Raw genomic sequence first — 20,349 nt, forward strand, 5'->3', positions numbered from 1 at the left:
TCTCTGAGCCTGCACTTGGATGAGGGGTGATCTCATTGAAATCTACTAAAAGGCCTGGATAGACTAGACTTAGAGAGGATGTTTCCATTAGTAGGAGAGTCTAGGATCCAAGGGCACAGGATAAAGGGATTTCCCTTTAAAACTGAGATGAGGAAGGATTTCTTCAGCCAGAGGGTGGTGAGTCTGCGGAATTTGTTGCCGCAGAGGGCTGTGGAGGCCAAGTCATTGGGTGTATTTAAGGCAGAGATTGATAGGATGCTGATTGGTAAGGAGGTTAAGGGTTACTGGGAGAAGGCAGGAGAATGGGAATGAAAAAAAAATCAGCCATGATTGAATGGCGGAACAGACTCGATGGGCTGAATGGCCTAATTCTGCTCCTATATATGTTCTTATTTCCCTGTAATGTATTCTCACATGCCCATCAAATCCCCTTTTCAATTCTCCTCCCCCACCCCCCAACTATACATCAGTGGTAATTTTTTTTTACAGTATCCAATTACCCTACTAACCAGCATGTCTTTAGGGTGTGGGAGGGAAATCCACCAATCACAAGGAGAACATGAAGACTCCACACAGAGAGCACTGGAGGTCAGGATCAAACCTGCATCACTGGAGCTAGTTTTCATAGCATTACCTGTTGCATCATGTGCTGCCCAGTGAAAACCCAAGGATCTGAACAATTTATCTTATATGTTTGGGATCCCTGAGGCTATTTGGTTTAATGTTCAACTGAACTGAATTGCAAATCTAAACAATTCTAAAAACAAGGAAGTATCGCTGTTACTATAAGCAGATTAAAATGAAAGCACAATCCTTCTTTGGGAATCAAATTTAAAAAACAAACTGCAGATGCTGGAAATTTGCAATAAACACAGAAAATGCTGGAAACACTCGGCAGGTAAGGCAACATCTGTGGAAAGAGACCCGGACTTGAAATGTTGACTATTTCTCTTTCTACAGATGCCGTCTGACTTGTTAAGCACTTTCTATGCTTATCATTCTTTGGGATGCTGCATTTCCGGAATGAGGAGATGAATGGGAAGGTGAGAGAGGAGGGGTCTTCCTGAGGATGAGAGACTGAAGATTTGCGAGGAAATCCTGCCACCAGGATTCTGCACCAAGCCTGACAAAGTCCACTCACATTTAATGTAGCGGTTAGCATAACGCTATTACAGAGCCAGCGTCCCGGGTTCAATTCCGGCCGCTGTCTGTAAGGAGTTTGTACATTCTCCCTGTGTCTGCGTGGGGTTCCTCCGGGTGCTCCGGTTTCCTCCCACATTCCAAAGACGTACAGGTTAGGAAGTTGTGGGCGTGCTATGTTGGCGCCGGACACTTGTGGGCTGCCCCCAGAACACTCTACGCAAAAAGATGCATCTCACTGTGTGTTTCGATGTACATGTGACTAATAAGGATATCTTAACTCTGCCATGAGGGGGAGAAAAAGAGATGATAGCCCACTGATTTTCCTATGGTGGCGAGAACTAGCTGTTAACCCTTAAAATGGTGGAATTAAATGGCAACTGGTTAAAAAATGCACCAAGCTCCCATTTAATGCAATAGTCCCTTAATACCAGACTGGGGTAATAAGGCGTTTAAAGTCATTCTCTATACAACTATTTATAATGCATCAGTGAAATCCGACCTTGAACATCACAACATGGGCACAGAAGCTTATTAAACTGTATTTCAGTAATGATTTTCTGAACTGTCCTTGAAACCTGTCTGAAGGAGACCGAAGATCCTCACTCGAAGGAGACAAGCTGCCGCCTGGTTGCTGAGGGAGGTCCCGTATCGTAGCAACGCGCGTCACCAAATGGCTTCCCCAGCAACAACGTGCGTCGCTAAACGACTCCCCCCCCCCCCCCGAAGAAGAAATGTGCGTCGCTAAATGGCTTCCCCCGGGCGGAGGCGCGGCTGATTTGCTCCTCCGGTTGAGACGCGGTGTCCCTGCGTTGTTTATTTTGTTGTTGTTGTTGTGTGGACGGCGCTGCACAAACCTGTCGTGCTCACCCCCCCCCCCCCCCCACCTTTCGTGTGAAATGTTCTGCTGGCCCCGGAGTGGGGTGAGTGTTGGAGCGGGCGGTGATGGTGCGGGTTCCGGGAGGGAGGGGGAAGGTGGTGAGGGGTGGGGTGGGGTGGGGGGTGGTGGTGTGTGCCGCGGCCTGGGCCCTCCTCCCCTCCTACCGCCGTCACATCGTCAGCTGGAAGAGCAGCGCGGCCGGCAGCAGGCTCCACAGCAGCCGGGAGTCGCAGCGCAAGGCGGAGGCCAGGCCCAGGGCCTCGGAGGCCGCCCGGCTGGGGCTCGGCTCCTTCCACAGCAACCGCTCGTCAGCCGGCTGTAAATCAACAACAAATACATGGTTATCGCATGGGAACAAGTAAACACTGTTGATGGTAAATGTACAGAGTACAACAGTTGGAAACATAGAACGGTACAGCACAAAAACAGTCCCACTTTGATGTTGTGTTGAATTAATTAAGCTAATGACTCCTAATTAAACTGATCTCTTCTGCCTGCACATTGTCCTTATCCTTATAAGGGCAGGCAGGGCAGTGTAGCGGTTAGCATAATGCTATTACAGCGCCAGCGACCCGGGTTCAATTCCCGCCGCTGTCTGTAAGGAGTTTGTATGTTCTCCCTGTGTCTGCGTGGGTTTCCTCCGGGTGCTCTGGTTTCCTCCCACGTTCCAAAGACGTACGGGTTAGGAAGTTGTGGGCATGCTATGTCGGCGCCGGAATCGTGGCGACATTTGCGGGCTGCCCCCAGAACACTCTATGCAAAAGATGCATTTCACTGTGGGTTTCGATGTACATGTGACTAATAAAGATATCTTAACCCTGCATTCTCTGCATTTTCATGTGTCTATCCAAGAGCCTCTTAAACACCTCTACTGTATCTCCCTCCACCACCACCCCTGGCAGTACATTTCAGGCACCCACCACTCTCTGTGTAAAATAAAAACTGCCCCGCACATCTCCTGTGACTTCCCCCCTCTCACCTTAAATGCATGCCTTCTAGTATTAGACATTTCAACCCTGAGAGAAAGATACTGGCTGTCTGCTGTATCTATGTTTTATAAACTATCAGGTCTCCCCTCAGCTTCCACCACTCCAGAAATAAACAACCCTAGTTTGTCCAACCTCTCCTTATAGCACATTATGTTCCAACTTTACAATACACTGTAAAGAGGCTGCACTTGGAGTAATGTGTGCAGTTATGGTCTGAACACTATAGGAAGGATGTGGTTACCCTGGAGAGAGTGCAGAGAAGATTCACTAGGATGTTTTGGTATTAGTATTGGTTTATTACTGTCACGTGTACTGAGGTATAGTGAAAAGCTTTTGTTTGCATGCCATCCAGACAGATCATTCCATACATAAGTCCATCTGATAGTAAAAAGAAAATAGAATGCAGAATATAGTGTTACAGCTATGTAGAAAGTGCAGTGCAGGTAGACAAATAAAGTGCAAGGGACACAATGAGGTAGATCGAGAGATCAAGAATTTATCCTTGGTGTATGAGAGGTCTGATAACAGTGGGATGGATGCTGTCCTTAAGTCTGGTGGTACATACTTCCAAGCTTTTGTATCTTCTGCTTGATGGAAAAGGGGAAAAGAGAGAATGACCAGGATGGGAAGGGTCATTAATTATGTTGGCTGCTCTCCTGAGGTAGCTAGATTGGACGACTTTAATCATGGGGAAAGATGGGACAGGCTGGGTTTGTTTTACTTGGACTGAAGGAGGCTGAGGGGTGATCTGACACAGTATATAAGATTATAAAAGGCATGGACAGGGTAACCCCTCAGTCTCTTGCACTCCACAGAATAAAGTAGTAGCCTGCCCAACCTCTCCCTTTAACTCAGGACCTAGAGTCCTGGCAACATTCATGTAAATCTTCTTGGCACTCTTTCTCACTTTATGACATCTTTCCTACAACAGGGTGTACACAGTACTCCAAGTGTAGCCTCACCAATGTCTTGTACAACTTGGATTCTACTCCAAAACTATACACGATACTCCAAGTGTAGCCTCACCAACATTTTGTACAACTCCAACATAATGTCCCAACTCCTATATTCAATGCTCTGACTGATGAAGGCCAGCATGCCAAATGCTGTCTTCGCCACCCTGTCTTCCTGTGTCTCTACTTAGAGGGAACTATGTACATGAACTCCTAGGTCCCTCTGTTCTACAACACTCCCTCGGGCCCTCCCGTTCACTATGAAAGTTTGGTTAGGAAGCAGCTGGAGGACTGTGTGCAGTTCTGGTTGCCACACCGTAGGAAGGAGGTGACTGCCTTGGAGAGGGTGCAGAGGAGGCTGTCTGCAATGGAACACTACAGTTATGAGAAGAAACTGGAAAGGTTGGGTTTGTTTTATTGGAGGAGGCTGAGGGGGAAGCTAAGGTAAATTATGAGGGGCAGAGATAGGGTAAATAATAAGAAACTGTTCACGAGGGCAATGTGTCTAAAGCCAGGGGGCATGGGTTTAAGTTAAGTGGTAAGACGTTTACAGAAAGGATTTTTTTTCCTCACTCAGAGACCAGTTGGAATGGAACATACTGACTGAGGAGGTGGTAGAGGTAGTGACTCTCAGTATTTAAAAAGTATCTAGATGAACACTTGAATCACCAAGATACAGAAAGCTACAGGCCAAGTGCGAGCAGATGGGATTAGTATTGATGGCTTGATGGTTGGCAGGGACATGGGGTGGGCCGAAGGATCTGTTTCTGTGCTGTATGACTCAATGTCAAGGACAGAGTTACAGCTGAATAGTTTATTGATATGTTTGGCTCTCATTTGGTGCTGACTGGCTTTCTGTCAAGTTTGCCTTTGTTCTTGGCCCCTAGTGGATTGGACCCTTTAGTGTTTGAGCCATAGATGGTCTTGGCTAAAGAAACTGCACAGGTTATGGTTAACAGTAAGTATTCTTTCCACCCGCCATCTGTTCTTTAGGCCATGAATTTTTTGTTGGAACTTGGCCTTCAATTGCCGGCAGAGCTGATTGTCTTCCCTTGAAGGGTGGTGGAGTTTCCAATCCAAGAAAGCTTTATGCTTGTGGTTAATTAGCTCTTGGATCTCCTGGTCACTCTCATCAAACCACCTGAGTCTTATCTGTTAGAAAAGCCAAGAGTTTAATTATGGTGGCTGTCAGGGGAGCCTGTTTGCTCCGGATACTGCAGTTTCTGTTGGGTGGGTGGTGTGAGGGGTCAAATGAGAAGAGCTTGCTTTGCAGGGTCCTTGAGACCTTCAATCTTTTTTTTGTAGTAACATTTCAGTTGCTGCCTTTGATTTGGGGTCAAGCTGGTGGCAATAACAATGGATTAGGTGGTGGTCAATCCGATGGTCATTGATATGTCATAGTGCGAACGATGAAGACATCCTGGAGCTCTCTTGCTTGGACGATGACATTATCTAAGATGTTCCATTTATATTAGATACAATTGTATATCTGTTTTTCTAACTAAGGATCATCGGTTTTACTTATCTCTCCTATCTATCTGCCTACCCTGCAGAAACCTGTAAATATTAGTCTCTCATTGATCCCTAGTCATTAGCCCTGATGCAGACAGAATTTTGACCCAAAACCTCGACAATTCCTTTCCTCCCAAAGGTGCTGCTCAGCCCGCTGGTTACTCCAGCAGTGCTTGTTGCTCCAGATTCCAGCATCTGCAGTCTCTTGAGTCTCTCATTGTGTTATTTGAATGCCTGTTACTAAATTTAGTGATCTGTTTCTGTTTGTGAACTCCACCTATCTATAGCTCTGTCTGTCTTAATATCTGCAGTGTAGAAGGAAGCCATTCAGCCAACAGCTATCCAATTAATTTTGGTCCCCTGCTAGTTCCTTTGCAAAATTTTCCCTTTTAATTAAGTCTCCCTTTAATCTTCTCACTGGGAGTAACACAATAAGAGCTGTGTATGTATATTGACTGTAAGAACACCAAAAAAGTGGAGCCCAAAGGATATAAACAGAAGTGAATTGGAAGTAAGTGTAGAGTGGACACCAGGAAAATCATTGCATGTAGCAAAAGAAGATGGGGGACAACCTGTAACTGAACCTAGAGGACACAGCTACTAATTATGAGAACTTGTCAACAGATACCCCAGTAAAACCAAGGACTGCTTATCCTGGAAGAATCTCACTGAATACCTAAGCAATCCTTTGTTTAACCCTCGCATCCAAAACAAAAGCACTCCTATTGCAACATGTTTGAAATTGCATTCTGTTTAATTCCCAGAGATCTTCATTTTCAGCACCAATTTCCCAGTCAAACTGTGCCATCTTTTTTCAGTCAATATGAGGACTCTGGGGAAACACAAATAAAGGGAAGCAAGTGGTTCCCTTCTTCCCTAGTTTTGTTTTGCCGAGTTGTAGGTTCCAGGAAACCCCAGTTGCTGACCATTCTTCACTGAAAAGAATAGATAGCAGTCATTTAGCAAAGTTGTTTAATCCATAAAACAAAGGAGCAGAAGTTGGCCATTCAGCCCATCGAGTCTGCTCTGCCATTCTATCATGAGCTGATCCATTCTCACATTTAGCCCCACTCCCCTGTCTTCTGAGGGATAGCATCACAACTGCTCAGTATTCCCAAACCCAATCCAAAACTGATCCCTCCCCTTCCTAAACACTGTGATAATTGTGTCAGGTAAACTTCCTAATCTGCATGGCTCAATAAACACGAGGGACAGAATTAAACATGGATTTGAAAATATATCATGGAAATCTAATAAAGACAACTTGTGTTCAGTGACCTTTCATCGTTATGATGCTGCCTGACTTGTGAACAGGCGACCCCCACGTTATGGCATTTCGGATTACGGAAATTCCCTCTTACGGAATTCACAAATCACTACCCAAAAATTTGAGATGTGGAATAAAATTCGCTCTTGTGAACTTTATGTGGGGGAAAATAAATTTTAAAAATGTGAAAGAAACAACAAATGTCTGTTTTTATTTGTGGTCACTCAATACTGTGGGGCAATAAGATTTGGATCTGACACCACTGCATCAATAGGGTCGGCAGCCACAGCCGAGTCCCCCCTTCGCCGCTCCGTCTCCAATCCGAGGACAAGTGACAGACACCTGAGGGCGGTGCCGCCGCACCCTTCATCTGCGGGGCATTTTCTCTGACGCGCTGCATTGTGGGGAGCCCTAGTGGCCATGGCTGGCTCTTACACTGGCTCCTTAAAGTTCCTAGAAGACCGTCCATATCGCAGTTTTCTGTAACGCAGTCCCCCTTTCTCATCGAATTCCATGTTGTATGCGGAGATACAATGCTGCGAGATTTTTTTTCTCGTACTCAGACTCAGATTAAGCATCCTCTGTTTTTACTACACTTCCACTTTCACTGCGGTTTAGCCTATTACCACCCCCTTCCCGAACTCCTTCTACGCCTCCTTTCTCACAATCCTCGAATTCGATCCTGTTCCTTGATACCCCCACTTCCTAAACCCGTTCCTGATCCACAAGCCTTTTGAGTAAAAGAAAATTTCTCTCAGATGAAGAGCTGTATTCTGAGACGTCTGGGAAAAAATACGAGAGAAAAAAACATCTCGCAGCAAAGAATCTCCGTTTACAACATGGAATTCAATGGGGGGGGGGGGAGGGGTTGTGTTACAGAAAATCGCGATATGGACGGTCTTCTAGGAATGGAACCTGGCGGTCGCCTGTAGCTGATAAACATTTAATGTTACTTGGTCAGTTGAAATAATATAAATTTGGGAGCTTTTAAGCAATAGAAAATTGCATGTCAGCCCTTAGGAATTTTAAAATGAAAACATACCAACAGTAAACACAATCTCTTCCGATTTGAAAATACTTTTATGAGCTGTTTGCAGTATTTTATAGGCAGCATTCAAAGTAATGAGTTCAATGCAGTTAAGAACTTCCAAACATATTGTCACTGCCCATGAGATTTCCTTTGACTTGATTGATAAACAGTGCAGCTCACTGTTCTCCACTCCACCTTACTACTCCCTGTGGCCTCAATTTATTTTTCAGTGATAAGCACAGGCAGGCTGTGATGGCGGTGTATTAATGATGTAATCACAGAGGCTGCCCTCGTCCTTCCACTTCACTTTAATGGAAGATGGACAAATCCAATTTAAACATTTTTGCTGCTGGGCACTCTGTAATTTTACTCAGGGTGTCAAATATAGACGTGAAACCCAGAGCCACCGTATCCCTTTCTCTAGGTGTTACCAGAGCACATTTTGCACTGTCAAGTTAAACCATGCTGCAATCTTTCTTTTGATCCCACTGCTCTTTTCGATTGATGGTATTTAATGTGCCATTAGAATGAAGTATAATGTACCATTACTAACAGGTTATAATTCTTTAGCACTTACATTACTGTATTAGTAGTGCAGAGGTTTGGGTTAATAATCCAGGGGAATGTATATCCCACTACAACTATCTGAGATTTTTCAATCAATTTTTAAAACAAAATTGGTAATAAACTGGTCATAAAAAAGGAATCAGTAAAAATGATCATGAAACTGTCAAATTGTTATGAAAAGCTAATTGCCACCTATATCTCATCACTGACACAAGAAAACGGTTCCACACCAATGTAGTTAACCTCCCTCCCAGTAAAATAGCCGTCATTTGTTGTTTCAAATCATGAACAGTTCAAGGCGACTGTTCGCTTCCATTGACCCAAGGCCATCTAGGGATAGGTAGTGTGAGGATTGCTGGTGAAGGCTACCATCTTCTCTGTAGCTGTGACACTTTACTCTGTACTGTTATTGTTTTTACCTGTACTACCTCAATGCACTCTGTACTAACTCAATGTAACTGCACTGTGTAATAAATTGACCTGTACGATCAGTATGCAAGACAAGTTTTTCACTGTACCTCGGTACAAGTGACAATAGTAAACCAATACCAATACCAGGAATGAATAAACTTTGAAGAAAGGACAAACTTTGCTGGTCTTTGTGACATTCTCTCATCTCTGATCTTTCTGGAGCAATGTTACACATTAATTTCTGGGATAGGGATGTGTCTGAAATGGCAGCATTTATTGTTTATCTCTAATCACCCTAGAAAAGGTAGTGGTGAACTGCCTTCCTAATCTACTGTTGACCCTAGTGAAGAGGAATTTTTTGAGCGGCCATTGTGAGAGTGGTTCAGTTTTAGAGTGGGGAGCTGCCACTTACTCCAGTAAGGATCAATGCCAGACCTTACTGACCTTCGTGCATGGACCATTCCTATCACGTTCCGTTCCTACCTGTGTGGGTAGTGCTGGACTAAACACATTTTCCTCCTGGTGTGAAGGTTCTGTGCTGTTTATGTGTTTGTTCACCCAGGTCTGCGACGTGGAGTGATGAACACTGGAGCCTGTGTTAAGATCTGTCCCATTTCCAAACGCTTGAAATGCATTCTCTGCAGACAGAAGAAGATAAGACTTTTTAAAAAATGTTGTTCTTTCTATGTGTTGTGGTGCTGCATTTCCAGTTTTAATTAACTCTCTACTTTTCAATTAGTGTAGAATGAGCTTATGTTCTCTGGAGTTTAGTGTATGAACGATGATCTTACTAAACTATATATAATTATTAGCAGGCTTTTATAGGTTGCTGTTGATAGAATATTTCCTTAGGCTGGAGATTCTTGGGGTCATAGTCTGAAGATAAGGACTGAGAAGTGGAGAAATGTCTTCACTTATAGAGTTATAGAGTAATAAAGTATGGAAGCAGGCCCTTTGCCCCAACTCGCCCATTCCAACCAAGATGCCCATCTAAGCTAGTCCATTTGCCTGCATTTGGCCCATCTTTCCTATCCACTCAGGGCTATTGATCTTTGGGATCTGCAAGCTCGTAGGGTTCTGCGTAGCTAGTCACTAAGTATGATCAAAACAGATCAGTGGATCTCTAGATACAAAAGGAATTAAGGGACATTTGGTTCTACGTGGGAAATTGGATTTGAGAGACAGGACGATTGAGCACATGGAGTGGCAGAGCAGGCTTAAGGGGCCATATTCCTTGCTGCTGTTGTTCCTTAACTGTTTATATTCACAGCTAGACATTCAGGAGGTGTGGCTTGTGCACATTGGTGCATTTACAATTGCCTCAGATCTCTTCTGCCTCCTCTTTTGGTCTCTCCCGCAACACTCTCGGATCCCCACCACCACCAACCCCCTACTCCCCCGATCCAAAATAGATGCCTTGCTGACTCTCCAGTACTTTCCGTTTTTATTTCAGAAGAACCTGTTGTGGGGTTCAAGCCTTTCAAGGATACCTCTGCCATATGGTGCTGCCAGTCTGATTTGTGTTTATTGTTGAAGCTTAGATGATAGCAGGAAATGTACTCTAAAATCAATGTAGAAATAAGCACCATGACTCTTTAAACAAAACCACAAAAACAGCAAACACTGGAATGCAGCATCTATGGAGAATGAAACCATTTTGTTTCAGACCTATGACCTTCTATCAGAGCTGGAAGGAGGCATCAATGAACTGCTTCGCATATATTGCAGTAGGGATGACACTGGAAAATTGCACCATTTGGCTGTAAAGTACTTTGGGACCTTAAAAGGCATTTTGGGAAATACGAGTTTTTCTTTTAAGCATACCAAGGAAAAGGGCAGGAAAGAACAAAAGAGAAAGGTGTGGAAACAGGGGTGATGGTGTGAGGCAAAGAGAGGTGATGATGAACAAACAAAGAAGGAAAAGCTTAAGTGAAGGCAGAAAATTCTGGACTCGGCAAGATAAGGAGCATCATTGGGGAGAGAAACAATTGATACCTTGGTTTGATGTCCTTATAAAACTAGGAAAACTTCAAAGAATTGGGAGAAGGAAGTAGAGAACAAAAGGGAGGCTCTGTGATCGGACAGAAGGCAGGAGAGATTAAAAAGGAACAGAGTCTGATGGCACCAGATGAAAGAGTGTGGTAATATGTCAAGAACTACAGAATTGCCTAGATTTAACTAGGATAGCAGAATCATTATTGGACATTGTTTAATTCAATAAAAGCTGATTCCAGAGGAGTAAATGACTGCAGATAGAGGAATGGAGGAAGTATTTACAATCTGAACAAATGAAGAGGGTCACTGTGGACCAGAAATGTAGTAAGGACATTCCAGGTGTGCAGACCACTCCAATGTTTTGTGTACAGATGGGGGGCTCCAGTTTGTACTATCCCCACACCCAGTGACTGCTACTCTGTCAGAGCGTTCTTTAGTTTAGATTTTCATCATTCAAAGTACTTTGCTTTGAAACAAATGGTACCATTACATCCCAAGACAAGTAATCACACTCACTGAGGCAGATGTTATCTGTGAAGAGCTTGAGGAAGCTCTCACAGTCTTCCCTCTGGTTTCCGCTCCCACTGCAGGTGCACCAGGGTGCCACATTCGAGCTTGAATTGTCAATGTAGTTCGGGGTAATCACAGTACCTAACAGAAGAGAAGAATTGAACTTAACAGCGTCACCATGGAGAAGCAGATGGGTATCTGTTGAGACCTTGCAGGATGATTACTGCTGTGTAGCTCGTGAGTTAAGCTCATAAGCCTTGGGTTTGGAGCCTCACTGCAGGCAACTGTGCTGCACAGAAACAAAAACTAGAACAGTGTTAGCTTCAACACAGCCCCCTGAGAACACACAAGGTTGTGCATTCCTGCAAGGGCAGTTAAAAGTGGAGGGGAGAAAAGAAACAGGGTGATCGGGGGCTGGGTATTTCAGGGGCTCTCTGTGCATTAAGCAATTTTGTCACTTTAGCCTTGGCGCTCATCAGCTCAGGGACAAAAAATAATCAGCAAGTATCACTACTTGTGACTGTTACTGCAAAGTGAATGTGTGTCCAGGTCAGAGGAAGAGAGGAACAAACTAGTACTGTTCTATCGGTCAAGGCTCAGAGGCAGCATTCTTGCCTCGAAATGCTCATGATGTGATTATGAAGAAGAGCTGTGACCCAGGAATGTGGCAAAGAGACCCCAGGTATGCAAACTATTCCAAGGGGTTGTATACAAACAGGGGAACCCCAGTCCATAAGAGGTCAGCCCAGTACATTCAAGCAAAGTCATTAAACAAATGGATTATTTGATCTTTACCTCAATGCATTTGTTGGGTCTTGCTATGCATAAACTTGGCTAGCCCATTTCCTAAACTTCAGTGGGGATTATACTTGAAAAGTGCATCATCGGTCTTCTGAAGGTTATGAAAAGTATTAAGTTATTTATTCTTGGGGAAAGTAGCTCATGCTTTTCTCTGCAGCTCGCCTATGATTGAGCTTAGTGCTTTCCATAACCTTCGGAAGACCAATGATGTACTTTTCAAGTATAATTTATAAGGGAAGTGTTAAATACTGATGCTGAGTGCCTGAAATGGGAATATGTTCACTTCCCCAGCACTATCATCCTTCACCTCGAAGAGCATTGTATTTAAAATAAAGATCAAAGTAACATTGCACAAAAGGCAAGACGCCTGGATCTCACCTATAATCCCAGTGTACGAGAGCAGACATGCAGCATAGTTCTCCCTGAGACAACCACTCACAGACTGTGTCGAAGGCTGACAGCGTGTTTGGAACTCTGCTAGCCTTGATCTGCCAGGAAGAAGGTAGAGAAAAGAAAAAATTACATGACTTTTTGAACCAAAGTAAAGTAAAACACTGAACCTTTCCTGTACACCATGACACAAGAGATTCTGCAGATGCTGGAATCTGGAACAACACACACAACATGCTGGAGGAACTCAGCAGGTCAGGCAGCATCTATGAAGGGAAATAAACAGTTGACGTTTTGGGTTGAGACCCTTCATGACGACTGCTAAGGAAAATAACTCAAATGTTCATCAAAGTCTGACTTGTTTCCTCGGATCACAGTGTAGGACAATGGATTCGGGCAAGATTGTCCAATAACCAACAAGTATAAAGTTCTGGAGACATAAGAGACTGCAGATGCTGGAAATCTGGAGCAACATGCTAAGTCACTGGAGGAACTCAGCAGGTCAGGCAGCATCCTTGGAGGGAAATGGACAGTTGATGTTTTGGGTCAAGAAAGGCCTCAAACTGAAAAGTTCTGGAATTGGGTTTTAAGAGAGTAACAGAAATAACATTTCATCAAAGACCTTTTGTCAGACCTTCATCTTCAACCTGAAACATTAACTCTGTTTCTCTTTCTGCAGAAGCGTGACCTGTTGAGTGTTTCCAGTATTTTCTGTTTGGAATTGGAATTGGTTTATTATTGTCACGTGTACTGAGGTGCAGTGAAAAACTTGTCTTGCATACCGTTCATACAGATCAATTCATTACACAGTACATTGAGGTAGTACAGGGTAAAACAATACAGAATGCAGAGTAAAGTGTTACAGCTAAAGAGAAAGAGCAGGGCAGGCAGACAATAAGGTGCAAGGTAGATTGTGAGGACAAGAGTCCATCTTTTTGTACTAGGGATCCGTTCAATAGTTTTCTAACAGCAGGATAGAAGCTGTCCTGGTGGTACATGCTTTCAGGCTTTTGTATCTTCTGCCCGGGGGTGTGGGGGGGAGAAGAGAGAATATCCAGGTGGGTGGGGTCTTTGATTATGCTGGCTGCTTTACTGAGGCAGCGAGAAGTGTAGACAAGAGTCCATGGAGGGGAGGGTGCTTTCCGTGATGTGCTGAGCTGTGTTCACAACTCTGCAGTCACAGGCAGAGCAGTTGCTGTACCAAGCCGTGATGCATCCAGATAGGATGCTTTCTATGGTGCATCGACAACAGTTAGTGAGTGTCAAAGGGGACGTGCCAAATTTCTTTAGCCTCCTGAGGAAGTAGAGGCGCTGGTGAGTTTTCTTGGAATTTCAGAATTCCAGCACATGCAGTTTTTTTAAAGTTTCCATTTTGGGGTTTAAAAGGATTGAGGATCCAAGTGAGACATCAGAAGGGGGAAGGAGGGCTGCAATTTTAAAAACCTGTAGATTGGTGAAGGATAGGGAAGTTCGGAGCTGAATACAAATCAGAAACCAAAGATGTTCTGAAAAATTTCGTAGATAAATTGACTTACTCCATTTACTACTAAGTAAAATGCAGAATTAGCCCAATTCTCCTACTGGACATAAAGGTCTCTTGTTAATCAAACCAGAGATAATTGTAAAATTGGACTAACTTTTAATCCTACTTCCTCACTATATTAAAGATATCAGAATACACCAGCAGCACGAAATTGTGCATAATCTTCCTGAATTGTCACCATGGAGATGTAAACGACTGCAGATGCTGGAAATCTGGAGCAACACAGAAATATTTGGAGGAACTCAGCGGGTCAGGCAGCATCTTTGGGGGGAAATGGACAGTCAACGTTTTGGGTCCAGACCCTTCACCAGGACTGGAAGGAAAGAGGGGAGATAGCCAGCAGAAAAATATCGGAGGAAGGGGTGGAGCAAGAGCTGGTGGGTGATTTGTGGATCCATGTGACAAGGGGTGATAGGCAGGTGAGGAAGGGGGGAGAGTGGGAATGATGTCAGAAGCTGAGAGGTGATTGGTGCAAGTGACAAAGGGCTGAAGAAGGTGAAATCTGATAGGACAGTGAAATAAAGGGGGCGAGGGGAGGGGAACTGGTGGGAGGAGTGTGTGGGTGATGGAGATGGTGGGAGAGTGGAAGGAGATAGGGTGATGGGGGCCGATGGGATAAGGGAAAAATAAGGAAGGGACAGAGGGGAATGGTTACTGGAAGTTAGAGAAATTGTCAGCTCTATCTCTGCATCCCTGCGGCATCACAGACAGGAACAAATCAAGTCTTCCTTAGAGCATAACATGGAGGAGCAGAATTAGGCAATTCGGCCCATCGAGTCTGCTCTGCCATTTAATCATGGCTGATTTCCTTTTCAACCCCGTCCTCCCACCTTGTCCCCATAATCCTTAACCTCCTTACCAGTCAAGAACCTATCAATCTCTGCCTTAAATACACCCAGTGACTTGGCCTCCACAAGCCCTTCTGTGGCAACAAATTCCACAGATTCACCACTGTCTGGCTGAAGAAATTCCTCCTCATCTCAATTTTAAAGGGATGTCGCTTTATTCTGAGGCTGTGCCCTCGGATCCTTCTAAATGGCATCTTCGTCCTCTCGGTAAACCATCCATTCACCAGACCCTGTTGCTATGATGCCAACCATTGCCCAATAAAAATCCTCACCTTTTATGCAAATGAACCTCTCCACATACATCTATATTTTGGGAAATTCAAGCCTTCAGGAATTAATGATCTCTCTTGTTTTATTGATTGAAATTGCTTGGTTATTCACAAACTAAAATAAAAAAAAATAAGGAATGAAGTTAATTTATTTCCCTTCCTGCCTATGGCTGAGACCCTGTGGATGGACTACAGGGCAGGAGTGCACCTGGTGAAAGGAAGGAAGCTGCTGGGGTCAGTCTTCAGGGAGACTTGAGTCCTGGAGAAAGGCAGCTGGAATGGGGCTGCAGCATTTCAATCATAGCCTGCCAGATTACACTGTGCTACAATGATGTGTGAAAGAATTTTTTGAGTGAGGAACAGAGTCAATTACTGCTACCTATGGATATTTCATTCCTTTTGTCCATCTATAAAACAGCATCCTTTCCCAATTAGGTCCCTAAAGGAAGTCTGATGTTCCACAGCCAGATATTCCGACTGGATGGATGTTTGGCTCCTCAAAATGTATGTCATTGCCTTGTAATAATTCCATGTCTTCCAAAGCTGCTGTATTGTTCAGTGACTTGGCTGAGAAATGGCAAAAGTGATCGATGTTGAAAAAAGCCTGCATGCATCAATAACTGGCTACATTCCCAACTTTGAGTGGAATGGATTTTAATATGTTCTTCAAAATTTCTGCTGCTTAGACCATTCCTACCATGAAATTAAATTTTATACAGAACTACATAGAATGCATAGCACTATTTTGGCCCATCTAGTGTGTGCTACATGAGATAAAGGGTCATAACATAGAAAAGAGATATCAATGGAGAAATAGGTGGAAGTATCAATAAAAATATTCTACCTTGACAGGGAGCTCAAAATTAATTCATCCTAGAGTGGGACAAACATAACTGTCTTTATGCTAGCTCGTGTGCTTTCTATAAAATGAGAACACAGAACTCAGCAATTATTGTGGAGTTATACAACATGGAACAGGCCCTTCAGATCAACTTGTCCATACTGACCAACCTAATCCCATTTTCCTGCATTTGACCCATATGCCTCTAAACCTTCCCTATCCATGTCCCTGTCCAAATGTTTTTTAACCATTATAAGTGTACCTCCCTCAATCACCCCTTCTGGTACCTTGTTCCTCATACCCACCACCCCCTGTGTGGAAAACTTCCCCCTTGGATCCCCTTTAAATCTTGCCCCTCTCACCTTAAACCTAAGACCTCTGGCTTTAGACTCCCCTATCCTGGGAAAAAGACGGGACTAACACAGTAAATAAAAAAAGTCCTGGGAAGTGTTGGAGAAGAGAGAGACAGACCTAGGGGTACAAGTACATAGTTCCCTGAAAATGGCGACACGAGTACTGAAGAAGGCATATGGCACACTTGCCTTCATTGGATAGGGCACTGAGTTGGGATGTTATGTTACAGTTGTACAGGATACTGGTGAGACTACACCTAGAATATTGTGTGTAGTTCTGTAACAGTACAGGAAGAATATGATTAAGTTCAAGAGGGTGCAGGAGAGATTCACTAGGATGTTGCTGGGACACGAGGGCTTGAGTTACAAAGAGATAGAATTGGATAGGCTGGGACTGTTTTCCCCGGAGCGAGGGAGGCTGAGGGGTGACCTCAGAGGATTATAAAATCTTGAGGGCCATAGATGAAGTGAATGGCCACAGTCTTTTCCCCAGGGTAGGGGAGTCTGAAAGTAGAGGGCATAGGTTTAAGGTGAGAGGGGAAAGGGGACCTGAGGGGCAAGTTTTTCCATCTAGAGAGTGGTGGGTATATGGAATGAGCTGCCAGAGGAAGTGGTAGAGGTGGGTACAATTTCAACATTTAAAAGATGTTTGGACAGGTACATGGATAAGAAAGGTTTAGAGGGATATGGGCCAAATGCAAGCAAATGGGACTAGCTCAGAAAGGTACCTTGATTGGCATGGACAAGTTGGGCTGAAGGGCCTGTTTCCATGCTGTACAACTCAGCTGTCACAGCTGGTTGAATGGTGTTGTAACAACAACCTTGCACTCAACATCAGCAAAGCCAAGGAACTGATTGTGGAATTTAGGAAGGGGAAGTCAGGTGAACACACACCAGTCCTCATTGAAGGGTCAGCGGGGGAAAAGGTGAGCAGCTTTAAGTTCCTGGGTGTCAACATTTCAGAGGATCTATCCTGGCCCCAGCACATAGGTACAACCATTAAGAAGGCACGCCAGTGTCTCTGCTTTCTTAGACGTTTAAGGAGATTTGGCAAGATTCTGACAAACTTCTACAGATGTACAGTGGAAAACATTCTGACCGGTTGCATCATGGCCTAGTATGGGAACTCCAATGCAAAGGAATGCAAGAGGCTACAGAGAGTGGTGGATTCAGCAGGTTCCATCACGGGTACAGCTCTCCCCACCATTGAGGACATCGACGAGAGGCGATGTCTCAGGAAGGCGACATCCATCATCCGGGCCATGCTCCCACCATCCGGGCTATGCCCTCTTCTCACTGCTACCATCAAGCAAGAGGTACAGGAGCCTGAAGACCCATACCTCAAGGTTCAACAACAGCTTCTTCCCCACTGCCCAGCTTCTTCCCCTGAAAGAACACTTTTAGGTCTGTTCTTGAACCAACTTGAAAAGCCCTAATTCTACCTTGGACTATATTTCCCTCAACTTGGCACTAATGTCGTATGCATTTTTTTGTTTACTTTGTCGTGTAAGTTATGTATAATATGTTAATTTTTTATGTTAAGTGAGCTGCTGCTGCAAAAAGCTAATTTTCATGGCATTTATAGCCTAGGTATGTATGCCCATAACAATAAACTTGAACTTGAACTTCTATGACTCTGTAACTGTGACTATCTACCCTATCCGTGCCCCTCATAATTTTATAAACCTCTATAAGATCACCCTCAACCTCCTTCGCTCCAGGGAAAAAAAATCCCAGTTTATCCAGTTTCTCCTTTTCACCCAAGTCCTCCAGTCCAGTCTTCCCTAGCTTTTCATCAAGTACTAGACAGATGCTGACCTAAATCCATTTTCCTCCCTACATCTGCATGAAATTGAACCAGACTCTGTATTCCCAGTGTCACATGTGATCTAGATTTTGTGGTGTTCAAAATCACGAATGGGTTGATCATACTTGTTAGGTCAACAGTGGGCAATCTTGCTTGAATCCACACTGTAATCTGAGAAAATATGTCATACCTCACTGAACATTTGAGCCATAGAATCATAGAAAATTTATAACACAGTTGGAGACGATGTGGTCCATTGCGTCCTTATTGGTATAAGAACAGCTATCCTGCCTAATCTCATCTTCCAGCACTAGATGTGTAGTTCTGTAGGTCATAGCTCTTCAAATAACATAAGAACATAAGAAATAGAAGCAGGAGCACCTGGCCTTTCACACTTGCTCCATATTTAATAAAATCATGGCTGCCATTTTACCTCAGCTCCACTTTCCTGCACTAACATATCTCCTGATTCTTTTAATATCCAATGAAAATCTTTCAACCTCTGTCTGGAATATGCTCAGCAATTGAGCCACCACAGCTGGTTGGAGGGAACATTCCAAAGATTCAATACCTTTGGGGTGAAGAGATTTCTCCTCAGCTCTGAATTGAATGGCTTATCCCCTATTTTCATACTGGGACCCTTGGATTTAGACCCCACAGTCATGAAAAACATAAGCTCTGCATAGTTCAAGCTCCTTAAGAATCTTGTATGTTGAAGTGAGACCACTTCTCATTTCTTCTAAACTCAACAGAGCTTGGACAAAACTGCTTAATTGTTCCTCATACAACAAACCCACCATCAGGTGAACTTTTGCTGTACTCCCTCTGTCGGAACCATATCCTTCCTTAGATGGGATGACCAGACCTGTGCATAACACTCCATATGTGTCTCACCAGGACCCTGTATAACTGGAGCACAACATCTCTATTCTGGTATACAAATCCTCTTTCAATAAAGGCCAGCATATCATTTGCCATCCTAATTGTTTGCTGAGCACATATGTTATCTTTCAGAGATTTGTGTAGAGGAAGACACAGCCTTTCAATCCCTCACCCCTTCTACACCCAGGTGCCAAAGTGATATAAATAGAAGCTGCCGTCAGTGGCTTAAGAGTCAGTATCCAGGGGATTGGCAAAAGAACCTATTCTGACACGAATGGATTGCTGCAGTCTTGTACGTCTTACCTGAAAGGCTGGTGGAACCAGATTCAATGGTAACTCTCAGAAGAGAACCACGTAACTTGATGATTCTATGCTGAATGGAACTTACACCTCAATAGATAAGCCCCAATGTTCTGTAGTTCTGACCTATTCTGTAAGTGTAGGATCCTCACATTGCTCAATGCATTTGAAAGGTGAGCAAGGCAGAAAGTTGTCAATTTTTGGGATGTTGATAGGGGAGCAGTACATCACAGGTGTCAACTTCTGGATCTTCACATATAACCGTGTTTCTACCCTCACTTCTGTTATTGCTTTTCCCTTGTACTACCGCAGTGCACTGAGGTGATGAGATTATCTGTACAGATGGCATGCAAAACAAAGTTATTCACTGTCCCTCGGTACATGTGGCAATAATAAACCAATTTACCAATTTACTTGAAGTTGTTAGGCAGGCTTGCACAAAATATAGTGTTCACTTCACAGAAGAAATCATTGACAGTGAAGACAGTTATCAGGATTTACAGAGGGGTAATTTGATTTGATTAAATTACTTGATCAGCTTTGGATTGATCAGCTGGGTAAGTGGGCCAAGGAATGGTAAATGGAATTTAATTTGGATAAGTGTGAGGAGGTTGCATTTTGGGAAGACAAATCAGGGTAGGACATTCACAGTCAATGGGAGTGCCCTGGGGAGTTGTAGAACAGAGGGATCTAGGAGTACAAGTACATGGTTCCCTGAAAGCGGCATCGCAGGTAGACAGGGTGGTGAAGAAGGCTCTTGGCATGTTTGGTCATACTGTCCCTCACCTAGTTTCTGGTTCAACCTCCAAAGCTCTTGTTTCCTTTGGTGTCCAAAGATGGTAGCATTCAAATATCTTAAATTTAATGACCAAGCATCCACATCAAACTAAGGAAGAGATTTTCAAAATCATGAAAACATAAAAGGCTGCAGATGCTGGAATCTGGAGCAACACACAATCTGCTGGAGGAACTCAGTGGGGGGGAAAGGAATTGTCGATGTTGTTCGACCTATTGAGTTCCTCCAGCAGATTGTTTATTGCTATTTCCAAAATCATATAAGC

The 20,349-nt window shown here is 43.9% G+C and overlaps 1 protein-coding gene across 1 annotated transcript in view; it reads right to left on the minus strand.

Annotated features, from left to right (window-relative positions):
• Positions 1-1,905: 1,905 nt before the first annotated feature.
• The window catches only part of gfra4a (GDNF family receptor alpha 4a), a 135,842-nt gene continuing 117,398 nt past the window's right edge, over positions 1,906-20,349 (minus strand). Inside the window, exons 5-8 of the mRNA XM_052044010.1 lie at positions 12,434-12,543; positions 11,261-11,395; positions 9,233-9,387; positions 1,906-2,336 (exon numbers count right to left, since the gene is read on the minus strand). Coding sequence (XP_051899970.1) covers positions 2,190-2,336; positions 9,233-9,387; positions 11,261-11,395; positions 12,434-12,543 — 547 coding nt within the window. The 3' untranslated portion in view covers positions 1,906-2,189. The remainder of the gene's footprint in view (positions 2,337-9,232; positions 9,388-11,260; positions 11,396-12,433; positions 12,544-20,349) is intronic.

This window comes from Pristis pectinata, chromosome 2 (genome assembly GCF_009764475.1).
Source record: "Pristis pectinata isolate sPriPec2 chromosome 2, sPriPec2.1.pri, whole genome shotgun sequence".
Classification (NCBI taxonomy): domain Eukaryota; kingdom Metazoa; phylum Chordata; class Chondrichthyes; order Rhinopristiformes; family Pristidae; genus Pristis; species Pristis pectinata.